Source organism: Rhincodon typus, chromosome 15, assembly GCF_021869965.1.
Source record: "Rhincodon typus isolate 14 chromosome 15, sRhiTyp1.1, whole genome shotgun sequence".
NCBI lineage: Eukaryota > Metazoa > Chordata > Chondrichthyes > Orectolobiformes > Rhincodontidae > Rhincodon > Rhincodon typus.
The window spans coordinates 57,759,441-57,777,310 of NC_063346.1; the positions used below are offsets into that span (position 1 = coordinate 57,759,441).

At 43.2% G+C, this 17,870-nt stretch overlaps 1 protein-coding gene across 1 annotated transcript in view; it reads left to right on the forward strand.

The window, feature by feature from the left end:
• The window catches only part of LOC109911204 (protein MTSS 2-like), a 1,013,245-nt gene extending 1,007,948 nt beyond the window's left edge, over positions 1-5,297 (forward strand). Inside the window, exons 13-14 of the mRNA XM_048605577.1 lie at positions 342-507; positions 4,039-5,297. Coding sequence (XP_048461534.1) covers positions 342-507; positions 4,039-4,778 — 906 coding nt within the window. The 3' untranslated portion in view covers positions 4,779-5,297. The remainder of the gene's footprint in view (positions 1-341; positions 508-4,038) is intronic.
• The last annotated feature ends 12,573 nt before the right edge of the window (positions 5,298-17,870 follow it).

Genomic DNA, 17,870 nt, shown 5'->3' on the forward strand with positions numbered 1-17,870 from the left:
AGACTGGTATTTAATGGCCGTGTAAAACACAAAGGACAACCAAATGCAGAAAATACTGGAAATGCACCTGCCATCATTGGAGATCTTCAATAAAAAAGGCGGGTATTTGAGTTCAATCCCTTTCCACCCTGACCCAATAAGTAGAAACGCAGTAGGCAGAGGCCAATCTGACAGAGGGGCAGAAAGTGCCAATACATATCTCTTACAAAAAGGATGAAGGCTGATAGTTGGGTAACCTCAGGCAGTGGGGTTCTCTTAATGTCAGCTGAATGATGTAGAACGCTCTGAGAGGGAGAGACTTTTTAGTTGTTTGTAGTGAGCATCTCTCATTCTTTTCACAGCATGGGGAGGAAATCTCTACAGCAGCCAGCGATCTGGCCATGGTGCTGACCCGCGGGCTCAGCCTTGAACACCAGAAGAGTAGCCGCGACTCTCTGCAGTACTCCAGCGGTTACAGCACCCAAACCACTACTCCATCCTGCTCCGAAGACACCATTCCTTCCCAAGGTACTTCTGTCAGGAGATCTCTCTGTACCCCCTTTCCAGGTGTTTACCTCTGCACAAGTAATGCATTCCGCATTGATCAGCAGATCATAGACACGGGAAATCAGAGTTGCTCCCTTTCTATACTGTATGTCTCTGATATGCATATTCTCAGTTCCCACACTGTAACATACTGAAAGGAAATATGTTTGAACTGCATAATAGAAAGCATTGTAGATTTACTTGTCTTGACAGTTTGCTAGAGCACTCTGGGTATACTGACCTCTCTAATGTTGCATGGCTCTGGCCACACTAACACAGGGTAGCTTATTAGTGTGCTGTACAGTTTTGTGATCCAAACACGTTGTTGCTTCAGTCAGCCATGAATGAATCCCTGCTTCAGTGAGCATATACATGCATTGCAAAAATTTGAAATAAAGTAATGCACTTTTTAAACCGATATTTTGCGGGTATTCAGAAAAACTGCAAGCGTTTATTGATGTATGAAACTGCACAGATGTTTTCATTGGGATTCCCTTTCATTCTAATTACTTTTTAACTCATCAGTAGCATCATGAAATCTTCAAAAAAACAGAAGCAGGAGTAGCCTATTTGGACCCTCAAGCCTCTTCCACCATTCAATAAGATCGTGGCTTGTCTCATTGATGGCCTGAACTCAATTTTCCTGCAGGTGCCTGATAACTTTGGTCTTCCTCGACAATCAAAAATCTGTTCAACTCAGGCTAGAACATAGTTAATGACCAGTTGTCCACTGCTGTCTGGAAAGAAAATTCCAAAGACTGATGACCTAGTGGGAGAAGAAATTCCTCCTCATCCCCTTCTTAAATGGAGGACACTTAACACTGTGCCTCTGGTTCTGGACTCTCCCACAAGTTCAACATCCACCCTGACAAGCGTCCTCAGAATCTTTTATATGAACATAAGATCTTGGAGTAGGAGTCAGCCATTTGTTTGATCATATTCCTGCCTACCCCAAATAACCATATGACACTCTTTCTGATCGAAAATCTAACTTTCAATAAGGTCACTTCTTATTATTGTAAACGTTCATAAGCCTTCCCCAATCTACTCAACCTTCCCTTTATAACCCTTCAGCCCAGGAACCACCAAATTAACTTTTCTAAACTGCTCCTAATGCAAGTATTAAGTATATCCCTGCATGGGTAATGTAATCCAGAACAGTACACAGGACTTCTGGGTTTAGTCTCACCGATGCCCTGTACAGTTGCGTTAAAATTTCCCTACTTTTTTATTCCATCCACTTTGCAATGAAAGCCAACATTTCATTTGCTTTCCTAATTACTTGCTGTAACAGCTTACTGTTTTGTGGTTCATGTACAAGGATGCTTAAATGCCTCGACTGCAGCATTCTGCAGTCCCTGTCCATTTAAATAACATTCTGTTTTTCTGTTTTTCCTGTCAAAATTCTTCACGTCATATGTCATCTGATATTTTTTTGCCCACTCAGTTTGTATCCCTTTGTAGACTCTGTCCTCCTCAGAAGTTGTTTTTCCGTCAATTTTTGTATCTTAGCAAATTCAATTTCCAAAACTAGGGACTGTAAATACAAGATCATTCTTATTGAACCTAAGAGGCGAATAATGAGAAAATTCTTCATCAATGGGTTGTTATAATATGGAACTTGCAATAGTGTGGTGTGTTGGTAATGATATTGCAATAGTCATCCAGAGACCCAGGCTAATGCTCTGGGGACACAGATTCAAATTCCACCGGTGGAATATTCAAATTCATAACTAATAAAAATCTGGAACTGATAGTTTCACGTCACCTGAGACTAGCTATCTTGAATTCTCATATTAAAAAGACCCCTCTGGCTAATTAATATTTTTAAGGGAGGAAACTGGCCATCTTTATTCAGTCTGCACTACTTAGTGGACTGTTACCTACCCTCCTAAAATGATCTAGCATGCCACTTGGTTGCAACAGTTAGAGATGCGCAACCAAATGCTAGCGTTATCAGAAATGCCCAGTCCCATAAAATATTTAAAACAGAACCTTAAATTGATTTCAGTAGTGACTAGTTGAGTACAGGACAGAAGAAGGAACGGAAAGGTTTACAGAAGGGATGAGTTGAGACAGATGGAAGAGGAGAAGTCTAGACTTGAGTGTGAACAATGACATGGCCCAGCGGGCTTGAATGACCTGTTACATGGCTTTATATTCTGTGCGATTGTAAAGGAGCTGATTGAAACTTTAGTGCATTATGGAGAAAGAGAGCATACTGTATTCACCCAATACCTAGTACCTATGGTGGACTAACTGAACGGACAAGGTGCAATAATCTCCTCAGTTCAATTTGTCTGCAGTTGCTTACTGACCAAGATGTTCAACATTGCCAGTGACTTACAGTTGGCATGGGAGATTGTTGAACTGCCCCCAGTTTAGTAAAGATACCAGTTTCCTTGCTGGATAATCTGACAGACAAAATCTCAAGTTTATGAGAACCGAAGATGAAGATACTTGAAAAACTCTGATCTGGCTCATAGAAAGATTCTCAGATGTAACATGGTTTAGACTACGTATTTCCATTCTTATTTTCTTGCCCTTGAATGCCCATCCTATTGTGCAAATCCATATGGGCCGGGTCTTCCCAGAAAAATGGTCCTCTTTCAAATGTGAAGGAAGACTTTTTAAAAATAAAAGTGAATGACCAAGGGAATGTTAAGTGATCAATCTCAGTTCAGATTTATTACGGCCATTTGCAGTGTCCCTTTCCACTGACCCCACTAAGATACCTTAGACTACAGAGACAGTTAATGAAAGCTGGTACCTTCCTGGACCAGAGATAGTAGGAACTGCAGATGCGGGAAAATCTGAGATAACAAGGTGTAGAGCTGGATGAACACAGCAGCAGAGGAGCAGAAAGGCTGACATTTCGGGCCTAGACCCTTCCCGAAACGTCAGTCTTCCTGCTCCTATGATACTGCTTGGCCTGCTGTGTTCATCCAGCTCTACACCTTGTTACCTTCCTGGACTATACAGCTCAATGTAATACTCTGACTGTTGAATGGATCCATTGAACTGGTGACTGACCCCAATACCCTACCTACTGTGTGAGGAGGAGGAATCTTGCTGGCTGTGATTTACCAAAGTGGGCCAGAGATACCGGTTTCTTTTGCCAACATGTACCTTAGGATTAAAAGCCTCACTTGGCTGTATTCAACATGGAATGTCAAGTTATGGAACCTGTTGTGCTCCAGTTAGTTAGTAGACCCATTATTAAGCTCCCCCAAAGGGAAATTATCCAATTTGTACTCCCTGAAAAGGCTAAGTGAGAGACCAGTCCTGGAAAGATGTACAGCATGGAAACAGATCCTTTAGTCCATCTTGTCTATGCTGACCAAATATCTGCAATTAATATAGTCCCGTTTGCCAGCATTTGGCCCATATCCCACTAAACCCTTCCTATTCATGTACCCATCCATATATCTGAGTCTGTATCTGAGTTACTCATGTCTATTACTGAGGGGCCTACTGTAAAGGACCTATTAACCACACTCTCTCTCTGCACAGTTTCAGATTATGATTGCTACTCGGTGAACGGCGATGTGGAGGCGGAGCACCAGAGCGAGTTTGACAGGTCGTCGACCATCCCGCGGAACAGCGACATCGCACAGAGTTACCGCAGAATGTTCCAGACAAAGCGGCCGGCCTCGACGGCGGGGCTGCCCTCGGGCGGCAGCGCGCCAGCCGTTTCTGTCACCCCGGGGGTCGCCACCATCCGGCGCACACCATCCACCAAGCCGTCGGTGCGCCGGGCCCTGTCCAACGCGGGCCCCATCCCCATCCGGCCTCCCATCGTGCCGGTGAAGACCCCCACGGTTCCTGACGGCCCGGGGCCGGTGAGGGTGGGCAGCGAGGAGTGCGTGTTCTTCGGCGGCGAAGACACCTCGCCGAGCGCCACGGAGTACGCCAAGTCGTCGCCCAAGCGGCTGAGCTTGCCGAACGCCGCATGGGGGGGCGCCGCCGCCGCCGCCGCGGAGGTCTCCGTGTACCCGGGCGGCACCGTCGCCGTGCTCTCCAGCGAGGAGGAGCAGCAGCTGGCCGCCAACCGCCACAGCCTGGTCGAGAAGCTCGGCGAGCTGGTGGCCAGCGCCCAGGCTCTGGGTGACGGACAGTTCCCCTTCCCCGCGGTGCCAGACGCCGGCAGCCTGCCACCCTCTCCCGGCGAGGACATGCTCACCGCCATCCGCCGAGGGGTGAAGCTCCGGAGGACCGTCACCAATGACAGGTCGGCGCCCAGGATTTTGTGACGTTGTGGTGGCGGCCTAACTCTTGCGAGCGCCATTTGATCGAACACTTGAGTCAACCAGGTTGGTTTCCAACGCAGTGCCATGAACTAAACCTTTTGAACCAAGCGACTGTGGTGTGGTGGAGTGAAGTATTTTAAATTAAGATATGGCAGATTTTAAAATGAGTGTACTATCGTTAGTTCTAAAGAGCAAATTTAACACTTTGTCCCTCACAGATGTTCTATCGGCCATTTAACTGACTCACCTGTTTTGTGGCGTTTTCTTTTCAGCTTTTTGCGGTATTTCGTGCGACAACAAAAAAAAAGAAAAATTTTAACGTGCTGCGTGTTAGCTTCACTGAGGGTGGTTTGCGCTCGAGTCCTCAGTGTGTGTCTCTCTGACCTCCTCCCCCAGTCAGGTCCTGTCTCAGCCACAGCAACAGGGGTGGGGGAATAAAAAAAAAGGGTCAGGTCCCCCAGAGCAACGATGGAGGTCTCGAAGGGAATTTAGAAGAGATTTAGCTAAGGCGAGGGCAAGGTGGAACACCTAACCTTCAGGACCTAACTTGCGAAGATAGATGCTGTGGGCTCCCAACTCGTAGATGATCTTACCATGCATACTTTGTCCACTGTTTAGTCGCCTACTGGACTATTTTTGTAGCAGAATTGAATGGGCACACATCAATAAATAGAATGTTTACCTTTCAAAGCACTAATTCCGCTACTTCATGTCGTAAGTTTAACAGATATGTCGTTAGAGTTGTTATGTGGTGATAACTCTTCATTAAAAATCCATGTTGAGAGAGGAACGTAATCTTTGTCAATAACAGTCCAGTTAATTCTCTGTTTACATTTCACTTTCTGCTGGTCTTTTATTTACAACTTTAAAAAGATATATTTTGAATAAACAGTGGTGGGGTAGATGGATGCTTCACTGATCACAGAATCAGACAGTGAAATGTGAGCTCTGTCACTTCTACTGATTTCCCCAGATACAGATTTTGTGATACGTGGCACTACTACCCTGAAACACGGACCAGGAAAACTGGCAGCAAGTCAATATCATAGAGAAGGGCCTGAGGGAGGCAAGCTCAAATTTCTAATCTGAGAAAGCAAGAACTGCAGATGCTGGAGTCAGAGGTAACAAAGTGTGGAGCTGGAGGAACACAGCAGGCCAGGCAGCATCAGAGAAGCAGGAAAGTTGATGTTTCAGGTCAGGATCCTTCTCCAGAAAATTTCTGAAGGGCCCCGACCTGAAACGTCAACTTTCCTGCTCCTCTGATGCTGCCTGGCCTGCTGTGTTCATCCAGTTCCACACTTTGGTAAACAATTAGATTAGAAATTTGAGATAACAATGTATTGATGTGGAAGCATGAGAATGTATTCCAGGGAAGCTCACCGTGTAGGTAGTGCAATGCAATGTTATTTTTACAAGGGAAGTTGCGATGTGCTCTCAGACACAGTTACGGAGCTGTTTAGTGTATTTGTTTTCCATGAGTTTTTGGAAGGAGGGTGTGCTGCAGTGATGTTGTGTGACGTTCTCATTTCATCCCCTCAAACTGCTCCCACCACCACCAGTTCCAGACGTGAAACAATCAATACTCAACACCAGCATTAATACAGCTGAAAATTCACAGCTCCTCTCTCAATCTCACTCACTGTGCAAGAACCACCAAGCTCTAGAAGCACACAATCGGTAATCACAGTCTTGAGTCTAGTTCCCTACGGTTTCAAGTTTCTCATGCCCAGCTGACTGCCCTGCCAACCTAGTTGGGTCTCCCTCATTCTCTTATTAAGAGAAACTGCCTCTGCTAGAGTTTGTAATGAGCTGGGGAGTGGTGAGAAGCCATCTATCACCCTGATTGCTGCTTTGGCCATTTCTGACCTGGCATTGAAACAGTTGCTCAAATGCAATTGGAATAAACCTTTTTGTTTCTTCTTCTAACCCGTGCTCAACTCGTCACTTATGAAATCAATATAAGCTATTTTTCAAAAAAAAATTTTGTGGGACTGGGTGTTTCTGATAACGCTAGCATTTTGTTGCCCATCCTCAACTGCTGTAACCAAGCAGCATGTTAGATCATTTTAGGAGGATAGGTAACAGTCCACCACACTGAGTAGTCCGGACTGATGAACATATTTCCAAGTCTTCAAACCAATCCACTGAGAACTCCACATGGGTCAAGTTATTACTTATACAGTATTGAATGGACCTACTGTTCGTGTAAGGCCACAAAATATGCTTACTTTAATATAGAATGCTTTGGCGCAGGTTAACCAGACGCACTGGCTGTCTGGAAGACTGCCAGCACATCAGTCCAACAGCGGTTTGCATGTTCACCCAGCACACAATACAAGTAAACATAGTCTTTGTCCAACTCATACCACCATTGGCAATTGGCCTTCAGAGATGTCTGGAGCTGTGAAAGAAGAATTCCTTTACCCCCATAGCCCACATACACATGTGCCCACAAAACAACAGACCTAACTTGATCACTTGCTCAGTCTCAGGACATGCATGTCACTGGCAAGCCCACCGCTTATTTTGGATTGGGCTTCTCTGGATTATTAGCCCAATGACAGGCTGGAGCTGTGAGCCAGGTCAGCAAATCAGTGGAACTCAATGGGTCTTGACGCAAGATGACCAAATCCGGGTATAGAGTTGAGACTGAACTCACCTGGAAGACTCCAAATTCCTGGGAGACATATTGATGAGGGATCTCCTCGGAAACATGAATATCTTTTCCACTTTTGGATATTGACTGCAAGCTTTTTAAGTTCCCCATTTATTTCAGAATTCCATTGTTCACCGTTTCCACCTGCATTTGAGGTATTATTGGTGAGCATGTTACCTTCATAACTGCAGGAGATGCAAAAGCTGGGAATAACTGTAATGGCAGTAGTAGTGGAAGATTATTTAAAATATTGGTTTAAAAGCTTGCATTTCTATAATGCAGTTCGTGATCTCAGGATGTCGCTTTACAGCCAACGAAGTACATTTGAAGTGTAATCTGCTGTTGTAATATAGGAAATATGGCAGCCAATTTGCACATTGCAAATTAAACAAATGGCCTTGCAGATTATTGGTGATGCTGGTTGAGGGAACAGTATGGACCAGGATACCAGGAGGACCTTTTTACTCATTCTCTAATCATGTTATGGGATCTTGTTCATCTGCCTGCAGGGGGGCAGGGGATGGGAGATAGGATATCAGTTTAGCATCTCTTCCTTTCACTGTTGCTGGGTCAAAATCCTGAAACTCTCTCCCTCATGGCATTGTCTGTCTACCTACCCTAAATGGACTGCAGTGCTTCAAAAAGGCAGTTCACCACCACCTTCTCAAGGGCAGCTGGGAGTGGGCAATAAATGTTGACCCAGCCAGCGATGCCCAAATCCCGTGAATGAACTTAAAACAAAAGCAAGACTTCCCAGAGGTGAAACGCTCCTTCAGTACTGCACTGAAGTGCCAGTCTGGGTTTTGTGCTCAAGTCTTTGGTGTGGGAGTCGATGCCTGTAGCTCTGGCAATGTGATTTGAATGTATGGGCAACCCACACACTGTAAAATACCACTGTTGAACAGTGGGTAAAAAAATGTCCCGGGTACATGGTGTGTGACTAACTTACATAGCTGTGTCTAGGCTTGTTTTCTATATTAACTTCTCAAATTATTGTTTAAGGAAAGTGAAGTATGTTTATTAATTAGATGTCTATGTATATTCAGAGAAAATTATTTGATTCAGGAGCTATTACATAATTCTTCCTTGCAGGGAAATCGTTTTAACCTTTCATTATATATAAATTCTTAGTAAACACAATTTATAATTGGAGGTAGTAAGAACTGCTGATGCTGGAGTCAGAGATAGCACAGTGTGGAGCTGAGGGAACACAGCAGGTCAGGGAGCATCAGAGGAGCAGGAAAGTTTCGGGTTGGGACCCTTCTTCAGAAAAATTTACAATTGAGCAGCTTTCAAGGTTTTTCAAATTCTGCCAATGAACATTTTGACCTTTGTCTTTAAAGCAGTGTTTTGTGCAAAGCTTGAGGTTTGTTTTAATGGTCTCCATTCATACTCTAAGCAGTAATTTGAAAATAGACTGCTCCAGCAAGATCCCTGGATTTGGGATCCACTGGATGGCAGTGGAGATGCTAGAAAATCTCAAATCAAAATGAAGAAGCATGTGAATGCTACGTATAATATGGACAGAATTGAGCTTTGCCCTAATGGCCCTGCAATCGAATACTTTGCTGACATTTCCCTTATCATTTCCCTTTGTGTGTTGATGTTTAGCTGAACGATGAAAGGGCCACTGCTGTCACCAATAATTTTAAGCCCCATCCAAGGAGCCACATTGGACCCAGAGTAGACGAATGTGAAACGTTTTAATTTTCATGTGTCATAAGAGCCTGCACATTCTCTGTGACGTTAAAAGATGTTCCCAAGCACTTGAATGCAATTTTTAAAATGCTAGAAGGCTTCTAGTGCTTTTAAACAACGCGCTGAGCGCTTTAGAAAATATTATTCCCATTTAAACATTTTTAAAAAGGCATTCGGCAGAGAGAAAAGAAGTGGATGCGCAAAAGAAAATGTGCTTAAAAAGATGTGGTAATTGAGTTGGCAGGTCCTTACGATGTTGGGACACAAGATTTTTCGGAGCAGAGTGAAACATATCATAGCAGTCATTGAATTTTACAGCACGGAAACAGACCAACCCGTTCATGCTGACTAGATATCCTAAACCGATCTAGTCCCATTTGCCAGCATTTGGCCCATATCCCTCTAAACCCTTCTTTTCATGTAACTGTCCATATGTCTTTACAATGTTTGTAACTGTACCTGCATCTGCCACTTCCTCTGGCAGCTTATTCCACGTACAAACCACCCTCTGCGTGAAAAATTTTCCCCTCAGGTCCCTTTTAAATCTTTCTCTTCTCACCTTAAAAATATGCCCCTAGTTTTGAACTCCCCCCACCTTAGAGAAAAGACTTTTGCTATTCACCTTATCTATGCCCCTCATGATTTTATAAACCTCTATTAGGTCACTCCTCAACCTCCTGTGCTCCAGTGGGAGAAAAGTCCCGGCCTCTCCTTATAACTCGAACCCTCTAGTCCTGGGAGCATGCTGGTAAATATTTTCTGAACCTGTTTGACACCCAACTATAAAAAGAGGGAAGTACTTTGAAAGCATTTCAGACTTGTCTGGTTTCTGGTATATAATACCAATCATTGCTCAGATGCCTTAATTTAGTAGACTGTACACAATTACTTCAGTCTTCCCAATATTTAATTATCTAGTTTCAGATGTTAGATAAACAGTCTGATAATTTAGCAATAGTGGACAAGTCATGATAGGTCCTAAGCTTAAACTTACTATGAGCCTGCAAATCCACATTAGCTCACTTTTAAACAATGCATTGTAGTGTTCTGGTTGTGCAATAATTTAAAAAAATACATCAAAGTGAAAAATAGTTGTGAATTAATTTGAAATGGAATGTTCCAATGAAGGCACTTTAGTTCAACAGTGTAGAATCCTATCTAGTTTCGTTCAAATGTGATTGCCCTCGGGTATCTCAGATCTAACATTTTGAATAATTTCTCTCAAATCCCACACCTCTCTGAGTTTAACTGGCGATATGAAATTGTCTCACACATAATATGTCAGGAGTGAATGTTTGAAAAATTACTCCTAAGGGAAGTTGAGAGCAAGAGCATTGGGACTTTGGGATGGTATTGAGAGGGGTTGGGTATGAGTTTGAGCCCCTCAAAGTATCTCAGGCAGGGATAAAGAAGCAGGACAGAGGTGGCTGCATTTAAGACATCATTGAAGAGGGATTACAGAAGAGAGATGAGATTCTTGGCAGTGAGGGAAAGGATGTCAGAGAGGAGAGCAGCATTTGAGAGAGTCAGGTGGCCAGGGAATGGGACACAGAAGGAAAGCAATGTTTGAGTTGGATGGAAGAGAACTGGGTTCAATTGTAATGATATCTTTGTTTATCATCTTTCTGCTACTCACATTTTGGGGAGATGCCTGAAACATGATCATGGGTCGCAGTACACAGGAAAGGGACAGTGAGAGTTACCACCTGCAGTAGTAAAACAAGTGTAACTGAATTTTACCAAAATGATTCCTGTAAAATTGAGTCCCTTTTTCTCAAACAAGCTGTTACTTCAATTATTTCAGTTTCATTTGAGTTTGTGAATATGCTTGCTGTTGGATGCAAACACCCAAGACAACAGGGTGGGAGGAAGTGAGATGGTATTAGAGGTTATGTCGGGATAAGCGGGCATGAGGGAGATACGGAAGTTGTGATGGTTATAAAGCAAAATACTGCAGATGCTGGAAATCTGAAAGAAACACCCACAATCCTGGAGAAACTCAGCTGGTTTGGCAACATCTGTGGAGGGAGAAACAGAGTCAATGCTTCAAGCCCAGCATGACTCCTCCTCAGAACTGTGGGATGACATCAGAAGTTGGACATGTGCTCAGAGAGGAGCAAAATAATAGCAGCAAGGAAAGAAGAGAGACCTGTTTTAGTAATTAGCGGTCAGGACAAAACCACTTAAGTGATGTGGTAAATATTTCATTTTGATTAACAAAGTGACCGCAACAGTTTTTCACTAGATTTATGTGTCACTTTGCCTTGAAGGGAGTTCCCTTTTTACATATAAAAACAGCTGCTAATTTACACGAATTGAATGAACAGAATTCTGCTTTCATTCAGGATCACTAACTCAGGATTACTTTATGGCCCATTGCGTTTTTGGCGTCTGACCCAAATTGGACATTTGGGTTTTTATTGCATGGGGCTTTCGTGTGTTCAAGATAGAATGTTCTCTGAAAATGGTGGTTATGAGGCCAAGCCTTAGTACAACATTGCCCATGCAGCACCGTTGTATTAGATTTGTCTCCTCACCCATCTTGAAGGAGAAATGAGCGTCTAATGAAGCAAATGTTTAAATCTCTTCACCCTCTATTAAGTAGGGTCGAATGTATGGAAGAACACCCGAGCAACAAAACATCTTTGAGAGCTGTGTTGAAAACAAAAAAAAATGCACTGATATAGACAGGGAAAATACGTAAAATTGAACAAATAGCTTCACTATTTCTCTTTTAAAAGGTGCATTTCAGATTTGAGGGAATGGAAAGATTCGTTAGCAGTGAACACAATTAGAGCACTGCTGCTCAGATGTGTTTGCGTTTGGACCCAGCACACAGACAGGAGTTGGGTTAAATTATGATGTAGCCATGGCCCATCAGCCCACTGCCACATACCATTGAGGCACTTGTGAGCAGAATAGCCATTTAAGGTGAGGTATCCCAGGAGGAGTATGCACTTACAACAAAAATAGGAGTATGCACTTAGTTTGTCTTTCAGGGATGTAGATGTAACTGGCTGGGTAACATTTAATGCCCATCCCTTGAGATGCACATTGAGAGCAGCCTCCTTGAACTGCTGCAGTTCATGCGGTTTAAGAACACAATGCCGTCAGGGAGGGAGTTCCAGGATTTTAACTCAGCAACACTGAAGGAACAGCAATATATTCACAAGTCAGGATGGTGAGTGGCTTGGAAGGGGAACTTGCAAGTGGTGGTGTCCCATGTATCTGCTGCCCTTGTCCCTTTAAATTGCAGTGGTTGTGGGTTTGGAAGGTGATGTCTAGAAGTTTCGCAGTGCGTTGCATAGAAGACATACATTGCTCCTACTGAGCATCGGTGTCGGAGAGAGTGAATGGTTGAAGATGTTGTGCCAGTCAAGTGGGTTGCTTTTTCCTGGGTGGTATCAGGCTTCTTGAGTTTTGTTGGAGCTGCACTCATCCAGTCAAGTGAGTAGCAGGCTGTTACACTCCAGACTTGTGGAGAGAGTAGACAGGCTTTGTGGAGTCTGCAGGGAAGTTACTTACTGCAGGATCGGTAGCCTCTGATCTGCGTTTTTAGCCACAGTATTACGTGGCTAGTCCAGATCAGTTTTTGCACCCCAGTATATTGATATTGGGAGTTTCAGTGATCGTAATGCTAATGAATGTCAAGAGGTGATGGTCAGACTCTCTCTTGTCAGAAATGGTGATTACCCAGCACATGTGTGGAGCATTTGTTACTTTAGAGAGCAGAATAAAATTGTGTTCACTTGTTTAAAAAGAAATCAAGTGGTATAACAAGGCAAATACTCCTTTTGGGTGAAGATGGGGCGAACAGTGAGAGAGCTCGTGGGAGGCTTCCAGTCAGCTGGGGTCAGAGTTCACATTTCATTGAGGCTTGGGAAAACTACATGCACACCCCAAAAAAAAAGTAAAGGGTCAAACAGAACTTGAACTATCTGAACACACAGATGAATCTGAAATATTCTCCTGATCTTCATCACATCTCAATTTCTCTCTGCTCCTTAAAGACCCTCTTTGACCAAGCTTTTGTTAGCTGTGCTAACATGTTGTTATTCAACTCCGTGCCTGTGTTTAGGTGACAATACTCCTTAGCAGCTCCTTGGAACATTTCACTACATTAAAGGTGCTAAACAAAAGAAGTATATTGTTGAAAGAAGAATACCCTTGAGGGTGTTTGTTGAGTTGGGTGTAACCGGCTGAGAATCATACTTGCTGTCCACTTACAATAATGGAAACAAAGTTATTTTTGGAACATGAGCTGTTTAGCATATATCTTGGATCATCTTTTCACTCGTCCTGGTTTATCTCTGGCTGAATTTCCTTAAGAAGAGAATGAACAATAGGGTTCAAAGGCATTTTTTTGTGTTGCAGGTTCCTTAGCCCATTTTTTCGTAATATTACCACTTAACAGTGTATTTTTTGAGATGGAAGCCTTCCAGCTGTTGTTTGTGAAATATGAGAGAAAGTCCTGAAAGTGTGTCTGTTAAGGGATGGCAAAGGAAAGCAACATTTGGGCGTAAATGGTTGGCTAAACGAAGCCATATTTAGAGATGAGAGTGAATCAACAGGCTAATTGTGGCAAAGGATTGGAATCAAGTTGGACAGACCTTGCCAGCTGGCAGGCACACAGAGGCGCAAACCTCCTTTCTCACTGCACATTTCTAACCTCCACTCACCCACACCTCCCTCATTTTACTCCTTTGCAACTTCTCCGTGATGTAATCTCAAGCACTGCTCGTTCTATGTATATAAATATATATATATATTAATAAAGAGGGGAAATGATCACAAGTCGTGCAATTTTTCTCTTGTTTCTACTTTTATTGTCCAGGCTTTAACAAAGAGCTGAAGATTTTATTCTCACCTTGACATCCATGTTCTGTTTCTCGTACAGACAAGACAAATTAAATGCTGAAATAATGGTACTGGTGCTGTTGGTAACTGTCATTTAATTTATTTTCAGTGCCTCTTCTCTTCCCTTCCCTCCCACATTTCTGTAATGCTATAATTCATGTACATTTGTTTACTCTTCCACCACCTGAAGCCTCAATCACACTGTGATGTTTCCAGTATTAATAAAGCTGTAATGTACAAAACTATCAGCCTGCGTCTCTTCTTACCTACTGATGTGGCATTTGCTTTTGTTCCAAATCCAGTTTCCTCTTTCGCACTCAGCAACAACTGGTTCTTGTAATATGTACCCTACTTCTCTGGATGAAGAAGTGGGTCTACAAGGAAATTCTGTGTCCATTAACCAAACTTTGTAAAATGCTTAACGGCTTGGAGACTCTTTAGTTGATGAGTTTCAACACAGTAGACAAAATAAATCTGAAGAATGGACCCATTGGCATTGCCTGTGCTGCGTTCAGGTAGAAGGATTGCGGTTATCTGGCGAGGAAATGTTGGACAGATTGAGTCTGAATCCACTGGAGTTTGGAAGAATGAGAGCTGATCTTTATTGAAACGGGTAAGATCCTGAAGGAATTTGACAGGAGGGGTGCTGAAAGAATGAAGCCCCTTGTGAGAGAGTTCTGAACTCAGATTAAAAATAAGGGGTCTCGAATTTAAGACGGAAATGGGAAAATTTATATCCTCTTCCCCCAGAGAGCAGTGACAGCAACTAGCATGTTTAAGGCAGAGGTAGGTCTTAAACGAACCAAAACATACATTGCCGGAGAAAGTCAGCAGATCTGGCAGCACCTGTGAAAATAAGTTAATGTTTTGAGCCCAGTGACTCTTCTTCAGCAAATAGAGTCTTGACTAACAAGGAACTCACATGGCACTATGGATAGGTAGAAATGCAGTGTTGTGGTCACAATTAGATCAACTGTGGATGGCAGAGAAGACTTGATGGGCTGAGTGGTCTACTCTTCCTTATAATTCATAAGTCATTCTCGGATAGATCCATCAACACACTGGAAGTGAAGTGGTGAGGTGAGTGTGACTGCCTGTGACATTAAAGCATCATTTGACTGAGTGAGGAACTGTAGCAAAACTAAACATAATGGCAATTGGCTAAAATCCACTGCAGGTTGGCACCGTACAGGCACAAAGGAAGATGGACACACAGTCATTGAAAGTCTCAGACCCAGGATATTACTAATAGGAGTCCTGAGTGTGACCTCTTAGGCCCGACCATCTTCAGCTGTTCCATCAATGACCTTCCTTCTACAATAAAGTCAAAAATGGGAATTTTTGCTGATGATTGAACAATTAAGCACAACACTTGGAGTCACACAGCACAGAAACAGACCCTTTGGTCCATGCTGAACATAATCCCATACTAAACTGGTCCCACCTGCCTGCTCCTGCCCCATATCCCTCCAAACCTTTCCTGTTCATGTATCTATCCAAATGTCTTTTAAAAAACGTAATTATACTCGCATCCGCCACTTCCTCAGGAAGTTCATTCTACACACAAACCACTCTCAGTTTTAAAAAAAAAATTGCCTCGTGTCTTTTTTAAATCTCTCTCGTCTCACCTTAAAAATGTGTCCCCTAGTCTTGAAATTTCCCCATCCTACGGAAAAGACAACAACCACACGTTGACAAATACTGAAGCAGTCTGTATCCATATGCAGCAAGACCTTGACAATGTCACATTTGAGCCAAAATGTGGTAAGTAATAGCTGTGCCATATAAATGCCAGGCAAAAAGCAACAAGAAGTGAATCTAAGCCCTGATCCTTGATATTAATGGCATTACCATCCCGATTATCAACACCTCGGAGTTACCATTGACCAGAAACTGAACTGAATAAAGACACGTAAATGCTGCAACTACAGATGATGCAATGCAAATGCCGCTGGATTAATAATTCTGAGGCCCAGGCAAAAGATTTGGAGTCATGGGTTTGAATCTCATCGTTGCAGCTGGTAGAATTTAGATTCAAGTAATAAATCAGAATATAATGCTCGTCTCAGTTATGATAATAATGACATGACAACCATCATTGTTGTAAAACTTCATCTGGTTCACCAATGTCGTTGAGAGAAGGAAACTTGCCATCTTTAGTCAGTCTGGCTTGCATGTGATTCCAGACCTAAAGCAATTCCAGACCTCTTGCTGCCCATTGAAATGGCTGAGCAAGCCCACTCAGTTCAAGAGGAGTTAGGGGATTGGTGACAAATGTTGGTCTTGTCAACATCATTCATTCAAGAATGAATTAAGATAAAACATGTCAGAAAGTAGGAATTGTGTGGTGAAAACTCATCTCTCTTCGAATGCCCGTTCATCTACAAGGCACAGGCAGGAGTGTGATGGAATACTCTTCGTTTGTCTGGATGAGTGCAGACAACACTCAAGAAGCTCAATGTCTTCCAATGCGTAGTCCACTTGATGGGCATCCTGTTCACCACCTTCAATATTCACTCCTGCACCAGTGACCCTCAGTTGGAGCAGCACGTACCATCTACATGATGCACTGCGATAATTCGTCCCAGGTTTCTCTGAAAGCACTGTCCAAATCCGTGACCTCTACCCAGAAGAACACGGACAAAAGAAACAATGAACAGTTTGGAAATAAATTCCTTCACTATCGCTGAGCCCAAATCCTGGAACTCCCTCCTTAACAGCGTTGTAAGTGCACCTACGCCAAATGGACTGCAGTGGTTCAAGAAGGCAGCTCACCACCTCCTCAAGGGTAATTAAGGATGGGAACTAAATGCTGACCTGGTCAGCATGATCACATTCTGGAAAGAATTTTTAAAAATCATTTGTTACTGGGTGGATCCATTGGGGCTGACTTACTAGTCAATCCATGATAAATCCCCCAGGCCCGATGGGATTTATCCAAGGATTCTATGGGAAGCAAGGGAAGAGATTGCAGGGCCTTTGGCAATGATCTTTTCGTCCTCACTATCCATGGGTATAGTGCCGGAAGATTGGAGAGTGGCAAACGTCATTCCCTTGTTCAAAAAAGGGATAACCCCGGAAATTACAGGCCAGTTAGTCTTACTTTAGTGGTGGGCAAATTATTGGAAAGGCCTCTGAGAGATAGGATTTATGATCACTTGGATAGGCACAGTTTGATTCATGATAGTCAGCATGGATTTGTGAGGGGTAGATCATGCCTCACAAACCTTATTGAATTCTTTGAAGAGGTGACCAAACATGTGGATGAAGGTAGAGCAGTGGATGTGGTATACATGGATTTAAGTAAGGCGTTTGATAAGGTTCCCCATGGTAGTCTCATGCAGAAAGTAAGGAGGCATGGGATAGGAGGAAATGTGGCAGATTGGATTCAGAATTGGCTGATCCTTAGAAGACAAAGGGTGGTAGTGGACAGAAAATATTCAACATGCTGCTCAGTTACGAGTGGTGTACCACAAGGATCAGTTCTGGGTCCTCTTCTATTTATGATTTTTGTAAATGATTTGGATGTAGGAGTGGAAGGGTGGATTAGTAAGTTCACAGACAATTCAAAGATGGGTCGAGTTGTGAATAGTGCGGAGGGCTGTTCTAGGTTAGAAAGGGCCATTGATAGGATACAGAGCTGGGCTGAGAAGTGGCAGATGGAGTTTAACCCTGAAAAGTGTGAGGTGATTCATTTTGGAAGCACTTGAAAGCAGAATACAGGGTTAACGGAAAGATTCTTGGCAGTGTGGAGGAGCAGAGGGATCTTGGGGTTCATGTCCACAGTTCCCTGAAAGCTGCCACCCAGGTGGATAGAGTTGTTAAGAAGGCGTATGGTGTGTTAGCTTTCATTAATAGAGGGGTTGAGTTCAAGAGCCGTGAAG